The sequence below is a fragment of a genome, unplaced genomic scaffold, assembly GCF_019419815.1.
Source record: "Pyrus x bretschneideri cultivar Hongxiangsu unplaced genomic scaffold, Pyrus_bretschneideri_v1 Contig7, whole genome shotgun sequence".
In the NCBI taxonomy this organism is placed as follows: domain Eukaryota; kingdom Viridiplantae; phylum Streptophyta; class Magnoliopsida; order Rosales; family Rosaceae; genus Pyrus; species Pyrus x bretschneideri.
In genome coordinates, this window is record NW_025999809.1 from 8,934,574 (window position 1) to 8,957,516 (window position 22,943).

The window sequence follows — 22,943 nt, forward strand, 5'->3', positions numbered from 1 at the left end:
ACATTTACATTTACAGGAAGAAAACAGGAAACTACAACAACAATAACGTCTTATACCTGTAAAACGGGAAACTACAACAATAACAATGTCTTATACCGCTAAGTAGCATCATCTGTATGAATTCTCTAAGGCCATTGCGCTCAGCTGTATGAATATTTTCATAAATAAACTATCATTTTTTTTCTTGCTTTTTTTTCTTTTTTACAATTACAATTGTGAATTTCAGGAGAACTAAGTAAGAGGTGGGAACACAAAACAAAGAACCAAATACACTTTCATGCTGAAGAACAAAAGCTATACGTATGCAGGCAGAGGAGGGAGAGAACTTGGATTCCACAGGCATATGAATCGTTAGGTGCTTCCAAAACCAGCATTTTGTACCCCGTTTTTTTTCGACGGAAACTTGAAAGGGAAACAGCGACACCTCTTCATTCTTATGCCTTTGAATTTCATCTGCAAATCTACATATTTTAACTGCTGCTCGAAAACCGTTGACTCCAGTTTCTGGTTTATAATCTGTCATATGCCCATATCTCTGCATCCTTTCCTTTGCCTTTAACCTGAGGCCCCTACTCAGCACTGACACTTAACTCACTCATTTTCTGCTGCGACATAATTAACAATTCCTGGTTAACATTCCACGACGAAAACAAATTACAAGCAAACCGAAAGAAGAAATTTAACTCTCCCGCTTTGTCCTTCTACACTCCTCCCCTCTTTATGTCTATATATATTTTTTTCTTTGATTTATCGAATCCAATGCCTAAAGAAACGAGAGGAATGCAGGGGACAAAAGAAGAGAGCGCGGAAATCAATTCCCGTAAAATATAGTAATTATTATCCTATCTGAAAGAATAGAATAAAGTCCTATTTCAAAAACTTGAATGGCACAACACTCTCCACTTTGTTACCAGCTTTGTTCTTGCTTTATTCTTGATCCTTTATGCATGTATGCAAGAACTTTACTTAAACATGCCAATGGTATTAGAAAACTAGAAAAGATTTTCGTTGATCGAAAAGAATCGAGAGAAGGGAAGAGTCACGGCATACCTGCAGTTCGTAGTAGGGTGTAGATTGTGTGATCCTCTTCTCCTGCATCATTTTCTGGCGGGTTTCATAGAAATCAAAGTCATCCAGTATTGATGTCTTTGACATATGATTTTTAAAAATGTTCAGCATTTCGATACCCTGAAGAAGTTTCACCTGCAAAATACAAATGTAATCTCAGATTTATGCTTGATCACACTGAGTGAAAAATACAATAAAATCAAACTTCTTGTTGGTTATGCACACCTCTTGAGTGTCTCTACTAGTTGGTCACGGGCTTGTTCTCGTTGTTCTCAAGTATTATATGTCGTAACTGTGGGTTTGGGACGTCTTTTATGATATGCCACTTGACCGGAAAATAACCATTCCACTTATCCTGCTGCCAGAAACCCATGTTCTTATTGAAGTCAACACGACCAATCATCTCAGCTACTCCACAAAACTGACCACTAGCATTAACCTGAAACGCATCATAAAACAGACGGAAGCAAAGATGGTATTAGTAAATCATTTTAGAGTCCAAAGGTCCAAAAGTCTGCAGTAGGAAACTCCTGCGCAAAAATATAAGGTCTAAGTCTCGAGCATACCGAAAAGAAGAGGAAGATGGGACACTTGTAGCCCTTCTGTGCCATCTTCTCTTGTGCATCTTGATATGCACTATCCAACCTCTTATTTCCATTGGGAGTACTAGCCCACACATTGTATTTGATGCTTTTATGAATATCATCTTCACTGTAAGATTTGATGACAAAGAAAAGTGCTTGCTCGTATTTGGTTGGAAAGTCCGGGAGGTTATATTGATCCTTCCTGATGACAGAGGCTATGCCATCAGATTTTTCATTCTCCTTGTCAGCTCCAGGCACCAATGCACCTTTAGGATTGGTTGTTCTGGGGCCATGGTTCTTCTCATTAAATAGATTAATATCCTTAACGCCATTAGCCTTACTTCTTGGTTTCAACTTGTCAGAGCCACCCCAGCCCCTTGCATTTGGTTGTAAAGTCGGAGAATTGTTTGGATAGAGCAGTCCGCCTGTCCCTTGGTTATAGACCGGAAACTTTGATACCGGAAAGTAACCTTTCGCTAGTGCTTCTGTTTGCAGACTTGGGGGACGCAGCGAGGCCTAAGATCATTGAAAAAATCATCAAAATTGCCCAAGATAAGAGAATATAACTCCACCGGCACAAAGAAAAAGTACTCTACCTTGTTTGCTGGTTTTGACTGATTTTGTGCACCATAACCTGATGAAACATCCAACGGCTTGGGAGATTTAGAGAGTGGAGCACGAGTGTGACTAGGGGAAGAGAAATTAGGTTTATAGTGCGGTGTTTCTAAGACTGCATTGTGGGGACTTCCGACTGTTCCATCTCCAACAACAAGAGATGGATCCCACAAGTAGGGTGATTGGACGAACTCCCCATAAGGAAGAAGAGAAGGGTTATATCCAGGGGAAATAGGAGCTTGGTACACGGGACTCAGGGAGGGATACATCTGTTGACCAACATATTTCCCATCACTACCGATTGGAGAAATGGGCATGTATGGTGAGTAGGGATCATAACCAGGCTGAAATCCTGGCATCAAGTAGACAAAAGATCCATTATCTGCTTGCATGACCTAAATGGAGCAATAGTGACTATAAGATCAGTTTGTTACAAATTGCACACAGCAGAAGTAATCTAAAGGCAATTTGAAATCAACAGCCATATGAATCCAGATACATAACAATGTCTTTCGTGCGCAATTGTGAATTAGATAATGGAACTTACTGGATATTGCATCTCCATCCCGGTTCCACCGACATAGTATCCATTGTTTTCCATTTCATAACCTGCGCACGTGGTAATGATAAGATGTTACAAGTAGTCTAAGAACACGAATTATGGACCGTAGTTATGAAAAGCTGCTGCAAACCTGGATATGTGTATCCGTAATATGCAGTTGGCGGATAGGAAGTCAGGGATTCATAATCTGCATCTGCATCACTTTTTCTTACACTGGCATTTGTATCTCCCACGGTCGATATACATGATGCTGTATCAGATGGGCTCCCATCCTTGCTGTGAGCCTAAAGATACACACACACACACACACACACACACAAACACACACGGAGACAAACAAATTCACAAATCAGATTTTCATGGATCATAAAGCAAGCAGACATAAAATCTACGAATCACGCATCGAAATCTAAATATTCAACATGGTAACTCAATATACGGTACAAAGCTAAGCTTTAGGCCTAAAAACCAAATAATTATTGCAACAAAACAAGGTCTTGCACTTCCCCTCTTGTTTCTAGCCACATTGATTGAATAAATCGACGGGACAGAAACAAGCAGGAAGAACAGGAGGAGAAAAAGGGAGTGTGAAAGTAAATTATGGCATACAATACCGGATTGGAATTGAAGAATTCTGTGGATTGGACATGTGGGTTTGAATCTTTCCCTTCTTCCTCCTCTTTTCCAAGAGCTGATCATACAAAATCAGGATCAAAGAGTTAAGCTCAAACAATCACAGAAACAAAAAATTCAGAAAAATAAAATTAAAAAAGAAAGAAGAGGAGATTACATACAGTTGTTATGAATTTCAGGTGCAGCAGCAGAAGCCATGGCCTCTTTCCAAAGGCAAAGAAAATCCTTTGAATCAATCAAATAAAATCAAACTAAAAATAAAAAAAATAAAGATATTTTTGGGGTGTGTTTGTTATGGAAGAGAATCCTATGTTTCCTCAAACAATATTAAAATCTGTCTCTCTGTCTATCTATATCTATCAAGAACATCTAACGTTGTAACAACACAACAAATCCGGATAAAAATTGGCGCTCTGTAATCTCTGCTGCCCAAAACTCCAACAATCCTACTCTTCTGCTGCTGCTTTTACTCCTTAATTTCCACTTTTTCTTTCTTTTGGATTTTTTTGTTTTTTCCCAAAACAAAACCAAATTCCAATCAAACCCCAACAACAATCACCAAATCACAAACACAGAAGACACATAAAATTTTTGAATTGGAAAAAATAGAGAGAGAGAGAGAGAGAAATGGTTTTACTTGAGAACAACAAGAACAAGAAAGAGCTTCAAACAGCTTACAGCAGACAGAGACAGAGTAAAGTCAACAACAGCAATATCAACAATTTATGGCAAATGGACGGTGATGAGGCCTCCACGTCCTCTCCTTTTGGAAATTAATTAATTAAAGATTTATGATATATTGTTGTTTCTGCAATTATGCCGACATACTATTCTGGTTCTACTTTCTACTTCTGTTTACTGTTTTTTTTTTTGGCTATTTGTGGAATCTTTCTATTTTTTATCACCACCATCATCCTTTTATGGGTTAAAGTTTTTACCTTTTACATCATGCATGAAGCTGCTGCCTTTTTTAATTATTTTTTGTAATTTTTATATATTTGCAGTGAATACACGTAGCTTTCATGTGCGTCATCACCAGCCCACGCAGTCACCCAAAATTCCAATTATTTCAAAATCTCCGTTCATTTATTTATCTTTCTTCTTCTTCTTTTCTTTTCGTGGTGGAATGAGTACCATTCAACATACTATGGCCTCTATAAAACCAATGCTAGTTCACGTCTCTTCCCCCACCCCCACCTCTCTACGGTCTCTACATTCCTCAGTCTCCATTTTTTATTTCATCCAGTTTTTAAATATCTTCAAATTATCTTTTAATTGTTCCTTAAGATTGTACCTAGGAAATAAACTCCATAAAACAAACATGATGCACTGAATTGTGCATCAAAAACCGTTAAGCAAATATAAATTGGTAATTAACGGTGATACTAATTAAGAGCGCTTTAGAGCGTTTCGGAAATATGCTCAAAATACAGGTGTATATTTTTTTTTGAACAAATGATATTATTTACACTAGAGGGTGGGGAAGTGAGTTAAGTCTCACAATGAGCTACCAACGATGGAGTTCAAATTCGCCTTTGACGAGAATCGAACCTAAGACCTCTCACTTACAAGTGAAGAAAAATACCAGTAGACTGTAGTACTAAGTGACAATACCGATATATACTTACAACGTCTTTCCCGTTTAAAAATACAAAAAAAAAAAAAGGAAAAGGGCATAATAAACATGATCTGTTGAACTGTGCATAAGTGTGGGAGGCTCTTTTTCTCTTTGTCCGGGTTGAAATTCCCTGCAAGGTTTTTATCGAGGCCCATTATTGTGCACTCTATCCTCTTTTATGTATGTTTATTCCCTCTCTTTCATCAATGAATATCGTACATCTTCTCAACAAAAAAAAAAAAAAAAAAATTCACTTATGCTTAAACATATCGTACTTAATGGTGATACTGTGAGCGTTCTAGGGCGTCTTGAAAATCATTTATATATGAAGATGACGCTTTACCGTAGTGGCGGAAAGCAATTTTTCATATACTCTGGTGTAGCTTCAGTCTCCACCAATTTCTCTCTCCCTATCATTTAACAATTTAACCCATTAACGCTATCGTTTGTCAAAAAAATGTAGGATTAATCAAATAACATTATAATTGATCATTAATCGAATAAATAGATATGACCCTAGTTTTCTTAAAGTTAATGATGATCCTGATGTTATGATTTTAATTATATGTGACTGTGAAGCTTGACACACGTATGATCATTAAGTTGGACCAAAAGTGAATTTTACATCACTTTAAGAGGTAAAAGTTCCTTATTGAAACTTTGAACCATTTTTAAAAGGTCTTAGTAGATAGGACTAAAGGGGGAAGACCATGAATTTGCATGGACCATGATTAATTAGTAGTGAGTTGTGCCTAAACTGTATTAGACTCAAATCACATCGTTAAGCAAATAAAGTATCAATAAACCCAACATTAATCAAGCATTACCCTCCTTATTTATTCAAATATATACAAAATGCAAAGATCCACATATCCCCGTTGAGATGCCTTCCTATAACAGGCGCATTATCATTGGCCTTTATGCTCCTTTTTATCTGCTAAACCAGACTAATTTGATGCCATCTATGATACTTCGGCTAAAGTACACTAACGTGAAAGTTTTCTACAATACGAGATGCATCGATGTTTTGTTTAAGTTAACCATTAAAATTTAGCATGCAAATCAAGTTGTCTAATACATCATACACCAGTGCATTATAGAATTTCGCATCACATAATGTGAAAATGTAACTTTACTTGCTCTAAAAACAAATTTATCAGGACATGTAAATTATAATCTAATACAGTTCATGATAATTGTGTTGACAAAATGAAAAATGACCATTGTGGAAACTGCAAATTAGGTTAAAATATGCACACTTAAAATATGCGTGTGTCTTCACTCGTAAGTGAAAAGTCTTATGTTCAATTCTCGTAAAAAACGAGTTTGAACCACATTAATTATTGTTAACTCATTGTGAGACAAAACTCACCCTCTCTTTTCTTTAGGATAAAAAAAAAAAAATATATATATATATATATATATATATATGCGCGCGGGCGTGTGTATGTATATATCTCTAGATCGATCGATCTTACCTAGAAAATAGCAATAATAGCAAATGAGAAAGAAATATAATAAAAATAAAGTCATCGATCGATCAAGATTTAAAAAATGCATCAAGCGGGTGTAAGTGCAGCATCACTGCAAGGATTTGGATTATTTTTTTTTATAGTCCTTGTAACTTTTAAAGATACTATGGTGGAACTTGGACTTTTGATATGATTCACCTATAAATGTGCCACTATACTCAATGATTTGGCTTGGCTTTTATATTTTTTCAACAATTGTGGACGCAAGAATTTTTTTAAAATCAAAATGACCTTGAATAGTTCAATAATTTAGTTTGATCGTCAGCATAAAAATAAAATAGTTTAAACAATAGAAAAAGAAGTATCAATAATTTGGGTAAGGCGTTGGAAATTTCTGAACAGCAAGAGTATAGAACTAGAAGGACCAACCAGAAGAGGGCATGTAAAAGTTTTCTTTGTGGGTAAGGGTTCCTTCCCAGCCAGCCATCCATCCATCCAATTCCAACCATTTAAAACTATTGACATCGGCCAACCCCAATTTATTTTAAGAACCCAATATTTTAGGAGAGCCTGGAGTGCCACGATTGGCTTGCACGTGTTTGCTTCACTAACACTTGAAATATTGAATCTGGATTGCATACATTTTACACCATTAAAAATATGGTTTCCACAGAATTTGGATAAGACTTTTGAAAAATGAAGGCACAAGGAAAACACAAACTGTTTTGGCTAAGGAGTAGATCCATCTAGCCGGAGCTTGTAATCCAAATAATTATTAAGAACATTCATTTATGCGTCACAAGTTTTATTTCACTTTTATCATCTTCGATATCGTTTAGAAAAAAAATGCACAATTGAGTTAGTTGAAACAAATTAGTGAATTTAACATTAAAAAAAAAAGAAAGAAAGAAGACAATTCTATGAATAAGCATCGTGATATTAATTAAATTAAGCACCCCAAATGGGCAAGGGCTCCTATACGTTGAATATGGTGGTGGTTTTGATTTGATTATAAATAATAGAAAAGTAGAGATATGTTGTAGCCTAAAATTTAGAGGGAAAGAAGAAGGGAGGGACGGCGTAGAGAAGAGAAGGGTTTGAGAAATTGTGTGTGATATTCATCATGCATAGTGTATTTCTTTATAGTAATAGGAGAGAGAATAACTTACCCTCTAAGTAAAACAAAATTTAATGGGAAAGATCTTATAGATTCCGAATGATTCCTAACTTAACTTTACTTAAGATTTACACAACCATACTACATTAAATATTAGTTACAACACTCCCCCTTGAGTGCTTAAATACTCAAGTAGTAGTTCTATCAAATCTTTAGCCATAAAGTTGAAGTAGTTGATAAAGTTGTCTCGTAGGCACTGATAGAGAGCACGTGAGTCTCACATAGGGATTTGCATGTGCAGAATTAAGTCTCACCAAATCTGGCTATGGCACAACCCAAAGGGGTATAATTCAGTCTTAAGGAAAAAAAATGTGAGTTAATGCAACATGTTGATACTTAACATCTTCAAGATGTAAGTAGTAGACAACATACAAAAGGGTATGACCATCCCGATGTGGGTGCTTTGTCAAAACCTTATCAGATTAGCAAAACCTCAGTGATTATACTTCAAGATATTCTCCTTGAGTTCCCCCTAAGAAGTACAAGTGTTGCAAATGAGAAGATTTGCAAATACCAATTCATCGAACAAGCTTTTGGAAGATTGACTTTGCCAACGACTTTGCGAAGAGGTCGGCAATGTTGTCTTGGGACTAGATCTATTTGACTGTAATCTTCTTATGCTCATGTTGATGCAAGGACACAATATGCTTGGTGTTGACTTTGTTAATGTATCATTGCTTGATCTGGTCGATACATGCAACATTTTCTTCACAGGTCGTTGTATGACTCAATGATGGATGAAAAACTGTAAGTACTTTATGGCAATAAGCTCAAAGACGTTGTAACTAGGTTTTGTTTAGTGGATCTCCAAGATATTGCGGTGTTCCTAACTATAAAGACATAACCTGTTTGGAGATGTGCCTTGTTCCAAAATCACTTTCATCAAAAATGTTTTTAGTTATTTTAAAAGTATTTTTAAATGAACTCTTATTTTACGTATATTTTCCTAATAAAATGGTTAGGTATTATCGTATATTAAGATTTTTCTCTATTTAGTTTTTAAGCTGAAAAATTGAAATTAAGAGCCAAGAGTTTTACAAGCCAGAGAGTCCACTTTTAGACTATTAAGTTTAGGCCTAATGCTCGACGGCTCAGCCCATCTCTTTTCTCACGCTAAATTTTAGTTCCTGGATTTATAACTTCACATGATGCATTCATAGTGACACAACATATTTGATCTTTCATCATCCTTTTGTTTGTGTAACAACACCAAACAAAGTTTGAAATTTGCAGGCACAAACCATGAAACTCAGAGACAACATTTAGAGCAATTCCAACCCTTTATTTGATGTTCTCTCATATTCTTAGGCATATATCGTATTGTTGTACTGTATTTGTGTAGTATCTGCAATGACAAATGATGTCCACATGTTATATTGATTAAGTGATGTCTACATGTTATATTGATTAATAAATTCATCTCATTAAATACTTGTTGTATGCATCAGTCAAAATTAAGAAGAGATTGCGGAAAGTGTTAGGAAAACCCTAAATTTGCGGTTTGCAAGAATACATTCTCAGTCTGTTATCCTTTTTATAAGCAATATTCAATTTTAAACTAATTTAAATTTTCAGATTAAAATTCGGGAAAGAACGCATTCCCTATAGCCGCTACCAAACCCTAAACATTTCCAAACTTTTCAAAATAAAGAGGCCCACCTTTATCAAAGACCCATTCCAATAAAGGAGCTTCAAATAAAGACTCCTACCAATGTGATAGGAATCCAATAAAATTCCAAACTTGCTCATTTGACAAATTTTTTAGTGTGTTCGAAATATAAGGTGGTACATCATTTATCATTATATAAGAGTTGTGAGATACTTGTGTTAAAAAATTAACTTGACAAATAAAACTTCCTCCACTTATATAATGATACGTGGTGTAAAGTGTATCACTCATGTTCCGAGCACAATACAAAGTTTCTCTTCACATTGGTACTTTTTCTGGGGGTATGTATGTATGGATGCCAATGTGCTAGTCGCTATCCTTCTGGAGGAGTTTAAGTTAATTGTATGATCATCTTAATTACCTGCTCCCACGTCCAACTCACGACTCTGCTCAGAAAGCCAAGTTGTCTATGCATGAGATAAAGAAGACGACAACAAAGTTCCTGCGGATTTTATAAATTAATGTGAAAAAAATATAAAGCAATTTGGAGATTGACCTCACTCAATTCACATGGGTTAGATAGACGTTTACAACTTATATAGTTAGATAGATCGATTGGTACTTGTTCTTATTAGAGTGATGGCCAAATTATCCACAAAATGATAAAAGTAGTGAGAGATGAGAGTTGTTAGGGTAACGGGAGATGCGCCTTCATTTATGTAAATTTACATGATGCCCTTCCAAACCCTCTCATCGATCACTACTTTTCGATCTAAACTTTACATTAGTATACGTATGTGTTAATTTCATGTGAAACAATTTGATAAATGTGAATAGTGCTTAATCTGAATCACATCCGACGACTTAAATATAGGAGTGTGATATCCACACATCCCATTTTACTTCTCACATACCCTTCTAATTTTCGACCGTCGGATCGAATGAATTGAAGAATATCAACGGACAGAAATTAACAAAGGGTGTGTGAGAAGTAATTTGGCCTAAATATATTGTCTAACAATAACATACTAAATTTACAAAAGAATTATTACGATAGAACAATTTAAAGTTTAGCATAGAGTTGTTTCCCAAAAAGAATTTTGTGTTCATTAGATTTAAAGAAATAAAGTGTTTTACCATTACAGCTATAAACTTCAATTCACATTATTGGTCAAAATTTAAATTTTGAGATAATAGATGTTACATTTTAACGTGTAGAATGTAAAAGAATTCAACAACCATTCTGTTTTAGATATTTTAAGTGTGGTAGATCGCATGTGACATGTTATTACTATCCACATTTTATAATAAGAATCATCATCAGCAAATATGATACTTTATTAAAAAAAAAAAAGACATAAGAGTGTATATTCATAAATAAACACACGTATTTTAACGACAAAAGGATTTCTGAGGTTAGCGCAATAGATGATCTAAACTCAAAACTTGAATTAATTGCATGCATGATCTAGACAATTATGCTTTCTGGAATATGGATTAGTTGCTTAACGCAATAGATTTGTCTTTAAACTGTTATAGATCAAAGAACACCTTGACAAGTAAATCTCAATCAACCAATCAATCTTTTATAACAACAAAGTTTGATTGGTGACTAATGACATTAATCCTCACATTAGAAGCGTGCACGTCAGGAGTGGTATCTCACACGTTTTGTAGGAACAAGAAGAAGAAGCTCACTCCACAACTAATTAACTAATATGCAAGCTATTTACATGTGGCATCTGTTCCCGTGGTGGACCATTATTTGGAATCTACTATTATAATATTTTGTTGGACTCAAAATATCTGAAAATTATTTGTTCAATTATTCAGGTAGACAAGGCAAATCATTCACACTTTGTAACTCTGTGTTCACTTTCCTATGTACACAATCATTCATACTTGTTGGTTAAATTAATCGATTATTTCGCGTGATGAAAGAGATATAAAATTAGATGAGACCATAACATAGATCGCACTAGCGAATACAAGAAATTTTCTTCTCAAAGGCAAGTTAAAGCTCGCACTACTTTGCCTTAGTTGCCTTTGGCTTCTTACTCTACCTCAGCCTTTTCGTGTATAGCAATAATGTGCAATGCGGATAAGCGCAACTGCATGCATTATTGATCCTATGCAGTTGTCAGATCATGAAATTTTGTCTCTAACTTGCTCTACTCTACAAGTTATATTATCCAACATATATTGATTGTGTCCAAGAAATTATATTATCAACGTCCATTAGTGTCAACATTATTTTTCACTTGGCCCATTGTTATTAGTAACAGAAACAAGAATTTGAATTTAAAATTTCTTTTAGTATTACAAAGCGAGATAATGCAATACACCAATAGTTAATTGGTCACTAACCTGGATGTACAAAAGATATATTGTAGAATTGATAAGAGATATACGATTACGATGAGAAAGAAAAGAATGGAATGTGAAGCAATTGGATGAAACCCCAATTATGATTTATGATCAAGTACAAGACGTCATCAGAAGAATTGTAATGAGTTTCATACACAATTGTATATGGGAAGAAATAGAATTATTACAAGAATATGGTCAATCCAATTAATTCCAGTATTTGAACAAAATCCTAAGTGCAGGGGGAGGGAGTAAAACCCAGTGTCCTCCTCCCCAAGTCAAATTCCCACAAATGGTGTTGCTGCATAATGTTACCAATAATTGAGGGACCAACTTTAATTGGCACAAACCCTAGACACATCGCCCCGACAGCTACATTAAGAGCATAGGCCTTCACTGGTGGCTCAAATTTAGCTCCATCTGCAAAGTGAATTGCAAATTTAGGCACTAAAGACTCGTTGAATCCCTTAGGACTGAAGCAAAACTCAAAAGGGTCTCCATCTGCTGGCACTTTTTTCAATTTCGACAAAGCCCTTGTCATTACATCCATGACAGCGTTATATGCCGGCCTTCTCAGAAGTGTGAGGCTTGTGCCTGAATCAACAATGGTTCCACCTTTAAGATTTTCGTCCCACACACGAGGTGGTATCTCTAACATTTTCCCCCCAACTGAGATTCCCTTCACATTTACGCCATAGAACGACCCCTTGTCATCGGAGTTACCTACAACCAGCTTTGTGTACCTCATTTGTTTATGCAATGTAGCTGGTTTGTGGCCACCAAATGTAAGGTAACTTGAGACGTTTCTGGGGCTTTGCTGATCAACCAGGCAATAAGAAAACTTGCCACCAAAGTTTGGGGCAGCTTTTGTAGTGAATGAGTTCCTGCCAAAGCCCAACCCCAATATACCATCTCTATCTCTGATGCTTCCAGTAGTCCCTCCACCGCCCTTGGTGCGGTCTGTGCAACCAACTATCACATTTTCCAGTTTGGTTCTCCTATCACTTGCCATGCTTACCCATACAGTCTCATTGGCAAACAACCCAAATGCATGTGTCCCGTCTAGGTACCTAACAAAATAGCATTGTGCCAAAAAAAAGAAAACAAATTAAGTTGCTGGTCATTCATAAATATGTTTAGATTGAGTTGTTATTAGGTTATGAACTGATAATGTATATTAGGTTAGCACTTTCCTTCACTTTCAATCTCATTCTGACCTGGAGAGGTATATAAAGAAATGGGGTGATAAGATTTAGGATTTAAGATATCCAACAGCCAAATCTCCGGACATCTTTTAAAAAATTATGACCGCCAGAAACATACCAACAATGTAGATCAAGCTATCGCATGTGAGTCGTATTAAGATTGGCATTTGCTGCCTATTACAGCCGCAATCACATCCAAAAGAGAACAAACTTATGTGTTCGGTACAAAAATGTGCGTCATGTGACTCTCAACTACTTACAATAAGTGCCATTTAAATCTTGTGCTGGATGTAGGTAAAACGCAGCGCCTACATCTTCTGCAGTTGATGAAATTGGGGTACCCCACAATTGTATCTGATTGTGCATAGAGACTTGTTAAATTTTTTAACTAATTCTGTGTTGATTTCTGAGTTTTGGAAAAATCCTAGTTATCCTTTAACGATAGCAAAATGGTCCATGAACAACAATGGGGACGAAGATGATGATGCTAAACAAAAGACCCTATAAAACCCCTGGACAACACAGGACCATGTAATTTCTGTCTATGCCGACTTTATTATTTAGTATATTGTTTTACAACTAAAACCAACTTCAATAAAGACAAGTTGCCTAGCTAACAATTTTAGGTGGGCTTTAAAAACGAAATGGACGTATATACCTCAGAAAAGACACATGTTCCAGCTACTTCTGGTTTGGATTTTCTCTTCCATTTCCATTTCAATTTTAAATAATCTTCACAAAAATATTGTGTATGATACTAACACACAGTCACGGAGTATAATTAGTCCGTTAGCATAGCATGAGAATATTCGTTAAATCATGTTCTAGTAGCACACACAATAATTAGTGTCGAATCATACATCTATTAAGATATTCTCTTATCCCATTTTTGAACCAAATTTTTGGACTGATCCTAAACTGGAAACTGGATTCTTCAATTTGACATTTCATAAACAAAAACAAAGAAGCAATAAGCAGAAAAATGGGAAAATTGAGAAGCAAGCGTACGTACGAGAAATCATATTTGCAAGGGCTCGATGGGGTGGGGCATTGGTTGAGAGAAAACATACCCGACAGACCATCCCTGCACAAAATAGAAGAACACGGTACAGATTTAAAGGAAGAAGAACGATCTGCATGGAAAATCGTCTTGCGTTGCAACCTTCCTTTGTGCGTGCCGCACCGTTTTCCGCAACGATATCGGCAGTTTACCCACGTCAAGTCACTGCCGGTATCCGCGGCCAACATGAACCTTTGTGGCGGCGTTCCGATTTTAATTTTCACCAGGTATACCCCGAAACCGTAATCCCAACCCGAACTTATCGGCATTGCCATGGAGCCTCTTTTTTCCGACACCATCCGCCTCGTCGTGCTACCGCTGCTGTTTAAAAGTATCCCTTGATCATCACGAAGGCTTTCTTCTTCTTCTTCTTCTTCTTCTTCTTCATGTTGTTGCCTTCTGTGTGACATCATTTGATGGCGGACAACGTCATGGCTGTGGAGCAACCTGAAGAGCTCCTGCTGGGTTTTAGGCTTCTCATCCTCATGCAGGCCATTATAATGTGGAGAGTACCTGTGGATTAGCTTGAGCTTCAAGGCGTTTTCCTGACTTGCGCCGCTGAATGCATGAACGAACACGAAGCCTTGGATTACCAAGAGGAGGAAAATGATGAAAAGGGTTGAATTTTGCTTCACCTTCGCCATCAGGAAAATGAAACAAAACTCAGATGAAAAAATTGTAAATATGGGAGTGTATATAAACAGGAGAGGAGAAACGGGAAGAAAGCTAAAAATAGGTTTTATATTTTTGGGAAGGGAGCAAGTGTGAGGCTGGGGTTTCTCGTTTTGCAGTTGAGGCCTAATTTGTCGGGTGTTAATTGACAACCAGAGAGATTAATGTGAGACCCTGAAATTTTAGAAGTGTTTTTATGAACTTTGGAGTACCTACGAATTTTACAATTTATAGTTTATTTTAAATGGGTGATAATTTTACATGAGTTCAAAGATTATTTTGAGGTAAAAAGATGAAAGTGAACGAGATTATGAGCTCGTTACATCTTTTAGATTAATTTTCGAAGCTCAAACAAATTTACAATGAAATTTTAAATCTAACGGATTGGAGAACATCATGTGGCAACCAAAGAATGGCTGACTTTGACACATGGCAGCAAAGAATGGCTGGTACTAAAGTATGAGCTGGCTTCACTAAAGCAGGAGGTGGCTTATTATTTGCATGCATTAAGCTGGAGGTGGCCGTGAGTTAACATGCAGTCAACATGTGTGTGTATGACTCATGGTTATATAGTAGGAGCTGTCGAATTAATGGCTTAAGTCATCCATGAGCAAACTTATCACTTTCCGCCGTCCATTTGGTCCAATTAGAGGCTAGCGTTAGCTGCCTCATTTGTAGTATAAATGGGAGCTTTCCTGCTCCATTGTTTTTGGAAATGACGAAGCATGCAGCATGTGAGCTCTTGTAGGAGAGAGAGATGGAGATAGCATGCAAGTTAAGCCATTGCCGAGAGAAATTATGAGAGTTTGACATGCAAGTGCATGCAAACATGTTTTGAACTTATGCTCTATACATAGGTTTAGTTCTTATACATTATATATGTATATAGAGAGAGAATCAAAAAGAGAATGGAAGAAGTACATGGCAATTAAAGAGCTTGTTCAAGTACGTGATAGTGACGTGGATCTTCGTTTTAGCTTTGGAATTGAGGGTTTTGAAGCCTATTTAATGATTGGACAACGATTTATGAGATATTAAGGTAAAGATTTACATATATGATCAGATTTCTGGGATTTTGTACAAGTGTCCTATGGATGAGATTTAGAGAAATTTGATGTTTGACTCAAAATTCATCAAATTTGATCTTTAAAGGACGTTTGTATGGAAAAAAGTGAGTTGTACTATTGATGGATTATGTTTTGGCTTGAATGATATGTTGAATTTCTAGGAAAACAAACCTCAAAGCCACTGGTTTCATACCAGGGATTGAACTACGAAAATAGTTGTTGTTATGGGAATAAAGTTTAGTCATTATATATGACATATAGTGATATATTGTAACTGTTGAACAAGGGACTCCAAATTACTCGTGGTGCTTGCGTTTAATTGAGGTATTGATAAGGAATAATGCTTGCTTGGCTTGGAGACTAGGTAGGGTGATCCTCACTTACCTAGTTATGGAACTTTGTGCATGTATGTATATGTAAATATACGAATGCCTAGTGAAAGCTGCATAGATTTTGTTGTGATAAAACCATGAGGAAAAATGGTTTTATTTTATATCATGATATGCATGTTGTTTTATGCTACAAATTAAGGTGATGACTTGAGAGTGAAGAGAGCATAGCGACCGCCTAGGGTTTGGATCCCCTAAACCTCCGGAGGGGCTACTACGAAGGGATTAGTACCGCTACCTTTCTAGGAGAGGTACTTGGATATCTAAGGGTAGAGCATTAAAGGACATTCTCTCTACACCTTACGATAAGTATATTCGTTCGGAGTTGGTCCAGGTAAGGGGGTAGTTGGTCATTGGACCGGTCATCAGGCATGTAGCAATTTATTGGGATCCCTACTTTCTTTTAAAAGGAAATTCTATGAGCATACAATCTATTTTCAAAACTAAACTGTCACATCTCGGCCCGGGCGCCCATCATATCTCGAGCTCAACTCCACCGTAGCATAATATTATCCGCTTTGGGCTCGGACCATGCCATCATGGTTTTGTTTCTGGGAACTCACACGAGAACTTGCTAGTGGGTCACCCATACTGGGATTGCTCTCGCTCGAACTCACTTAACTTCGAAGTTCCGATGGAACTCGAAACCAGTGAGCTCCCACAAGGCCTTGTGCTAGGTAGAGATGGGAATATACATATAAGGCTTACATGATCCACTCCCCTAGGCGATGTGGGATGTCACATAAACAAAGCTTTTGTTATGCATCAATCATTTTCCTATAGTATATATAGTGTCGTATACTATTTTCAAACCTAGCTGGGGTAGGATTCCCTGAGGGGGAGCGATGGACGTTTGTGATGCTCACCCTTACTTTATTACAGGACCGGCGCACCTACAAATAGACGATCTGGACTAAAGTTGGGACTAGCGTTGTTTGTTATTTGTCAACTTCTCGATTGTTCATTGCCTCACCGTCTTGAAGGAATCTTTTGTAGCCAAACTCAGCCATTTGTACTTTCCAAATCGTACTAAAGAGTTGGTTTAGTATGATAATTACCTTAAAGTCTTTGGTTTTGTTGTAGATTGTGAAGTTCTTTTCCTATGTAAAAATTTTATCCAAATTCAGTTGCCATTTTATTTTTCATTTTACCAAAATGATTTTCACTTCCGTACTGCTTAAAAATAAATTATTTTATTCCCCCTCAAATAGCCTTACGTTCTATTAGAAATGTAGTGCTATAGTGTTGGATTTTAACACTATAGTATTGCGTTACTAATAGAGCGTGAAACTGTTATGTGCCCTTTTTTGGGGCGCGACAATTAAAGTGTGAGAGGTTGGAAGACCATAAAGGGGGGGCACCTTTATTTTTTGAGTTGGGGATATATATAGTATTTTGCCTTTAACCCAACTTTTGATTTGCCACTGCAAGTGGCCCTCTACCACATTGGTGGAGAGAAGTATTGTTCTTGCATCACGGCATAGGTTCGAAACCGACTTCCTAATCTAACATTTAATCTAATAAATCTTTCGTTTGACCAAATAAAAACTTATGATTTACCATTTAGTACTACGATCTACTAGTATTCATGTTTACTTTGCAAGTGAGAGATTTTAGATTCGATTCTTGCCAAAGGTGAAGTTGAACCTCATTATTATGGCAAGCTCATTGTAAGGTTTAGCCCACTTCTCCACCCTTAGTGGTACATACTATTGTTTGTTCATTAAAAAAAAAAACGAAAAAAAAAAAAAAACCCCCAACTTCTAATTTCATCTGTCTCTTTGTTTTTAAAATTATATTCATTTTCATTTCCTCTCTTTGTTTGTAATATTATTTTCATTTTCATTTTCCCACCACACAATTTTCTAATGAAGGATATGGGAATATGGTTGATGTGTATTCATGTCCTGTCTACCTTATATGTAAATGCCTAGCCTTACTATATCTTGGAAATAAAATTCCACAAATGGCTCGTGGACTTTTTCATATGTGTGCAATTACCACCTAAACTGAATACATTTACGGTTTGATACCTAAAACTCCAAATTGTTTAGAATTCAAAATTTAAACTTAGGTGGTAATTGACTAAATGACTCCACGTACCATTTGTTCCATTTTTCCACAATATCATGTGTGTGGCATCCGTGATCAATAATTTTAGGGGTTGAAATGAACAATTATTCTTTTAAAATATGAGATTCATAAGATTTTGTTTAATAGCATAATGATGCCGTTTGTATAAGACTTGATGCAATAATTTAGTTATTAAAAACTATTTGTTTGTTTGACATGGAAGAAGGACAAGCATCTGTACAAACTCATCCATGTATAAAACTCTTGTACTTTTCAGATAAGATTTAAATATGGCAGAGGATAAGATAAATATGATTAAAGATATAATTTTAGATGCATGCCTCTCTGAAATATTGAAAGATGGACACGGTTTGAGTTTGAAGATGTTTTGTAAGAACTGCCTCCTTTACTAACATGCCTGCTCCTCTCAAGTCCTCTGCATGGAGCGAGACGGGTGATATTTTCTCTTGCTCAACGTGGCCAGTTGGCTGAAAGTGAAAGTTTGGAAAAAGTCAATATTCTCTTTTATAAAATTCATTGAAATTCACCATTAATAAACTGATTCACAGTCTCGCCATATAACTTGTACCAAGTTGTTTTACTAATCATTTTCAGACGGACTCATGGACTTTGGAGGCAGGGACAAAGTTAAAAATTTCTTTTAGTAGGGGTATCCTGAAAAATAACTAAAAATACCTTATTATAGGATGGTTTAATACCCAATATGATAATAGGGATGATTTCAAATGATGATGTATCACAATTTCAGTGGTAAAAGCATTTCAGTCTAGTAGTGGAAAGTGGCAAAGTAATGAGAAAAATATTTCTACATGATAGGCGGGAGAGGGTTTTTTGGTTTGAATGACAAAACAAGAGCACTTTTGCCCATATTATGGAATGAAGTAGTATGAAGGTATGTTGAACATTAGATGCATATATATTTACTACAAAGATAATGCATGTATTTTATATAACTGAAGTCTGTAATTTAACAAACGAATTACTTGAGTGGGGGCATCTGCCCCCAATGAGCTTTGATTGGCTCTGTCCATGTTTGGAGGTGATTGAATCCATGCATTTCTTCGACCGGGTTACAAGCAAAGGGCTTGCAACCAACTGGTTCAGAGTATGTATGTAGCTGAGTTACCAACTGAGGCCATGGACTTTGGAAGTAGCAATATAATTGATGGCGACGGTAATTTTGACTCTTAGAATTGAATTGGAATGGATGACTTATTAGATTGCGCATCAACAAAGGCCTCGTTTGATGATGATTAGAATTGGATTGGATTAGATGACTCATTAGATTTAACGTATGTTAAAGTAAGAAATATATGTTAACTCGAAATCTTCTCTAAGCTGAAGATAGAAGATGAATTGTCGTGAAATTAAGAAACGTATCATTTCCACTCCAAAAGCATAAGAACATGCCATTGAGAGAACTTTAGGTCAGGTTGTCCACTCCACTGACTTGTTGATATTATTGATATACTTCAATTGCATAGTTGCAGTCGATATGCTTGTCAGACCATTTAAACTAACGAGATAAATACCAATAAATTAATAATTAATTAGATCAAAAGTAAATAACTACATAACATCTTATTGAGAGGTTAAACAAGATACATGATCAAATGGTCTAACTTAAAACTTTTCGAATTAAAGCATAATTGCAGTCAAGAACTACGCGTCTAATTAGCTTACTCTAATTTTCACTCTCTAGCCAATGTTTCCAACAAGATTAGTGTTTTGATTTAAGCTATATAACTTGGTGCGCAATCAAATGTCAATCTTCCTAGTTTTCAATAGACTAAACGATTACCTCTTATGTAGGTTGGTCAATTGAACATAGAGGTGCTCTGCTGCTTGGTTGAATATCTCTCTTCATAAATTAAAATATTCTAATATATTAATTTTAAAAATAAAAGGACAAAAAGTAAATCCCAAGAATGCGCAAGAGGAAATTATAGACGTTGGAAGTCAAAGGCTGTATATATAGTACAAATATACGTATGCGAATCCAACTAATGAAGAAAAATGAGCTGTTTATCATCAAAGATTTGGGGTTTATTTTTCGTTTTATTTAAAAGGAGTTTTAACGAAAAACCCACGGTACTATTCACTTTAACGAAAACTACATTTTTATACTAAAAAGTCAAACCTGTTACTATTCATTTTACTATTTATTTTGTCATTGTCGTTAAAACTCAAAGTTTTCAAACCCTTTTCATTAGTTTTCCTTTATTTAAATTGTACCGGCTAATCAACATCAAAAGAGTAGTTGTGAATGGAAGAAATTTTACGGTGTGCAGGGAACACGGCTTCGTACATCAAGTGTCATAAAATACAATTGGTTGGAATTTTTTTTTTCTTCAAGTTTCTAACTAATTATATTATGACATTTAGTGTAACAAGCCATGTTTCTAGCACACTGAAAAATCTCTCGTGAATTGAATAAGGAAGCATAATGGTGGTTAATAATTGTCTAATCACCGTTCTGATATATAATAATGTGCAACTAGGAGGAGCAAAAGAGGTTCATATTTAAAAGGCAAGATTTGGAAACAACTACTAGACTAATTGGCATGGTTGATGTTGAGAGAACTTGAGAGTTAGTAGCCACCAAATCTGCCTTATTAGATGGAGATTTTGACCCTTTCTGTCCGCATTACTTGACCTTGCCTCAAATGTTATCTTTGGAACATTATTATAAGCCTCCACTTGGATATTATGGACTTTTTAGGAGCATTTGCTAACTGATGGCTGTAAATTATAGTTTGACATGATTGTATGTTTCGAATGAGCTATTGTTATATATATAAACTTGACAAGATTGTACACAACATAAATTCACATGAAAAATTACGGCTTCGAGCTTGGGTGGATCCGTTCGGATTGATCCAATTGAATCTGTTAAGATAATTTTTCGGTTCATGTCAAATTGCAGGTCACTCAGTAGTTAAACTTTTAATAGTAAGAACAGTTTTCAGTAACTTTGGATGATAATTGATATGCGTGGTTGGTACTATGTAGTGTTATTTGTTTTCTTTTTCGTAAGCGTGTAGTCAAAATCATGGATTTAGAAGAGTTGTCAAACCACCCGTTAACAAACTGTTAACAAGCAGTTCGATTTTGGGTTACATTCTCCACCAGTTAGCAGAACGGTTCGTGTTGGCACCAGGCCTCACGTGAAGAAGAGGGTAAGCATGTGTTTTGGCCCAATTTGAAGCCCAAAACTCCAGACTTGTGCCAGCCCTGAGGAATGGTGGCATCTTGTTTGGCATAGTAGAGCCAATCCCAAGCATGCTTTCATTACTTGGTTGGTAATAAGGATTTATTAACTACCGCAGATTAACTACATAGAGTTTCAGAGAAACATCGAGTTGTGTTTTCAGTTACCACTCTACGGAAGAGACCATCTCTTCAAAAATTGGAGTCTTACCAGAGGGGTTTCGTGTCAGCTGCTGCAGGAGTCCTGCGGCACTAGTTCAAGTTGATATGCAAGTGGGAGAGACAGGCAGACTGAGCTTTGATTGTAATCCTCAAGTTAGTAACTTGTCAAAAACTCACAGCCTCCAATAATATCTGTCACATTGACATAAAATAAATATATCCAAAGTTTGTGTAAGGGGTTATTCGTGTTACAGTACAAGGATAAATCACAAACCCATAAAATATCAAAATATGGTATCCTCATTATCGAACACATTTTGAAAGGTTAGAAGGACAAAGAAGTTGTAAAATGTTCATCTCTCGTTGTATTATCTCAAGATCCTTGTGGCATCCTCATCAGCCATGATTCTAGCAGCAAAATCACCATACTTCTCCAAGAAGCTCTCAACTGAGCGAATATAGCTTATATGTTATACCTATAAACCCTAAAGCAGCCATATCCTGCAAGCACAATCTTTCTGCCAACCGTACTTATATCAACTTATTTCTTCTAAGGCCATCTCCAACTGAGGGTTGGCCAGAGAGCTCGTTTTAGCCCTCTGGCCCTCCAATATATTAGGCCATCTCCAACCGATGGCTGGCCAGAGGGCTCGTTTTATCCCTCTGACCTTCCAAGATTCTCCAAGATATTAATATTTTAATAAACAGTACAGGACCATATTTGCCTCCGTCTCCAACCGAGGGCCAAACATAATTTATTATTTAAATTTAAAAACTACAACAACTTAAATTCAAATCCAACAACTTAAATTAAAAAACTACAATGATAATTGGCCCAAAAAACCAAAAAAATTAGAACTTAAATTTAATGAATGGTTTAGGTATTTATAGGAAAATAAAATAAAATTTTTAAGAATTAAAAAAAAAAATTTGGCCCAAAAAACCAAAAAAAAAAAAAAAAAAAAAGAAAAAAAAAATTTGAATACAACGGCTAGCTGACTAGCCGTTGTATTCAAAATTTTTTTTAAGCAATCCTGTCGGTTATAACCGAAAGGAATACATTTAATTTTTAATATAAATATATTCCTGTCGGTTATAATCGACATGAATGCTATATTTTCTGGCCAGCCCCGGGCTGGCTGGCAAGCAACTAGCCCTCTCCGATTCCGTGGGGCTCTCTCAGATTCCACATCCTTTTGACCTATCCCTCGATTGGAGACGGTTTTCGGGCTATTTTCGACCCTCTAGACCCTTCGGTTGGAGATGACCTTAATATTTTAATGAATAGTACATGGCTATAGTTGCCCCCATCTTCAACCGAGGGCCAAATGGTCTTAAGGCCAAACATAATTTATTATTTAAATTTAAAAACTACAACA

The 22,943-nt window shown here is 36.1% G+C and overlaps 2 protein-coding genes across 2 annotated transcripts; both read right to left on the bottom strand.

The window, feature by feature from the left end:
* Nucleotides 1-32: 32 nt before the first annotated feature.
* LOC103958105 (YTH domain-containing protein ECT4) lies at nucleotides 33-4,152 on the bottom strand. Its single transcript, XM_048573801.1, is given in 10 exon segments — nucleotides 33-626; nucleotides 1,051-1,203; nucleotides 1,294-1,311; nucleotides 1,313-1,507; nucleotides 1,635-2,168; nucleotides 2,249-2,662; nucleotides 2,815-2,876; nucleotides 2,960-3,113; nucleotides 3,444-3,520; nucleotides 3,624-4,152. Coding segments are annotated over 10 exon segments (1,701 nt in total). The 5' UTR covers nucleotides 3,661-4,152; the 3' UTR covers nucleotides 33-569.
* A 7,620-nt stretch (nucleotides 4,153-11,772) lies between these two features.
* Nucleotides 11,773-14,849, bottom strand: LOC103958104 (aspartic proteinase NANA, chloroplast). The gene is made up of 2 exons (XM_009370330.3): nucleotides 13,923-14,849; nucleotides 11,773-12,775 (listed from the first exon to the last, which is right to left on the bottom strand). Exons 1-2 carry the CDS (start codon nucleotides 14,612-14,614, stop codon nucleotides 11,938-11,940), a joined length of 1,530 nt encoding a protein of 509 aa, XP_009368605.2. The 5' UTR covers nucleotides 14,615-14,849; the 3' UTR covers nucleotides 11,773-11,937.
* Between the last annotated feature and the right edge of the window lie 8,094 nt (nucleotides 14,850-22,943).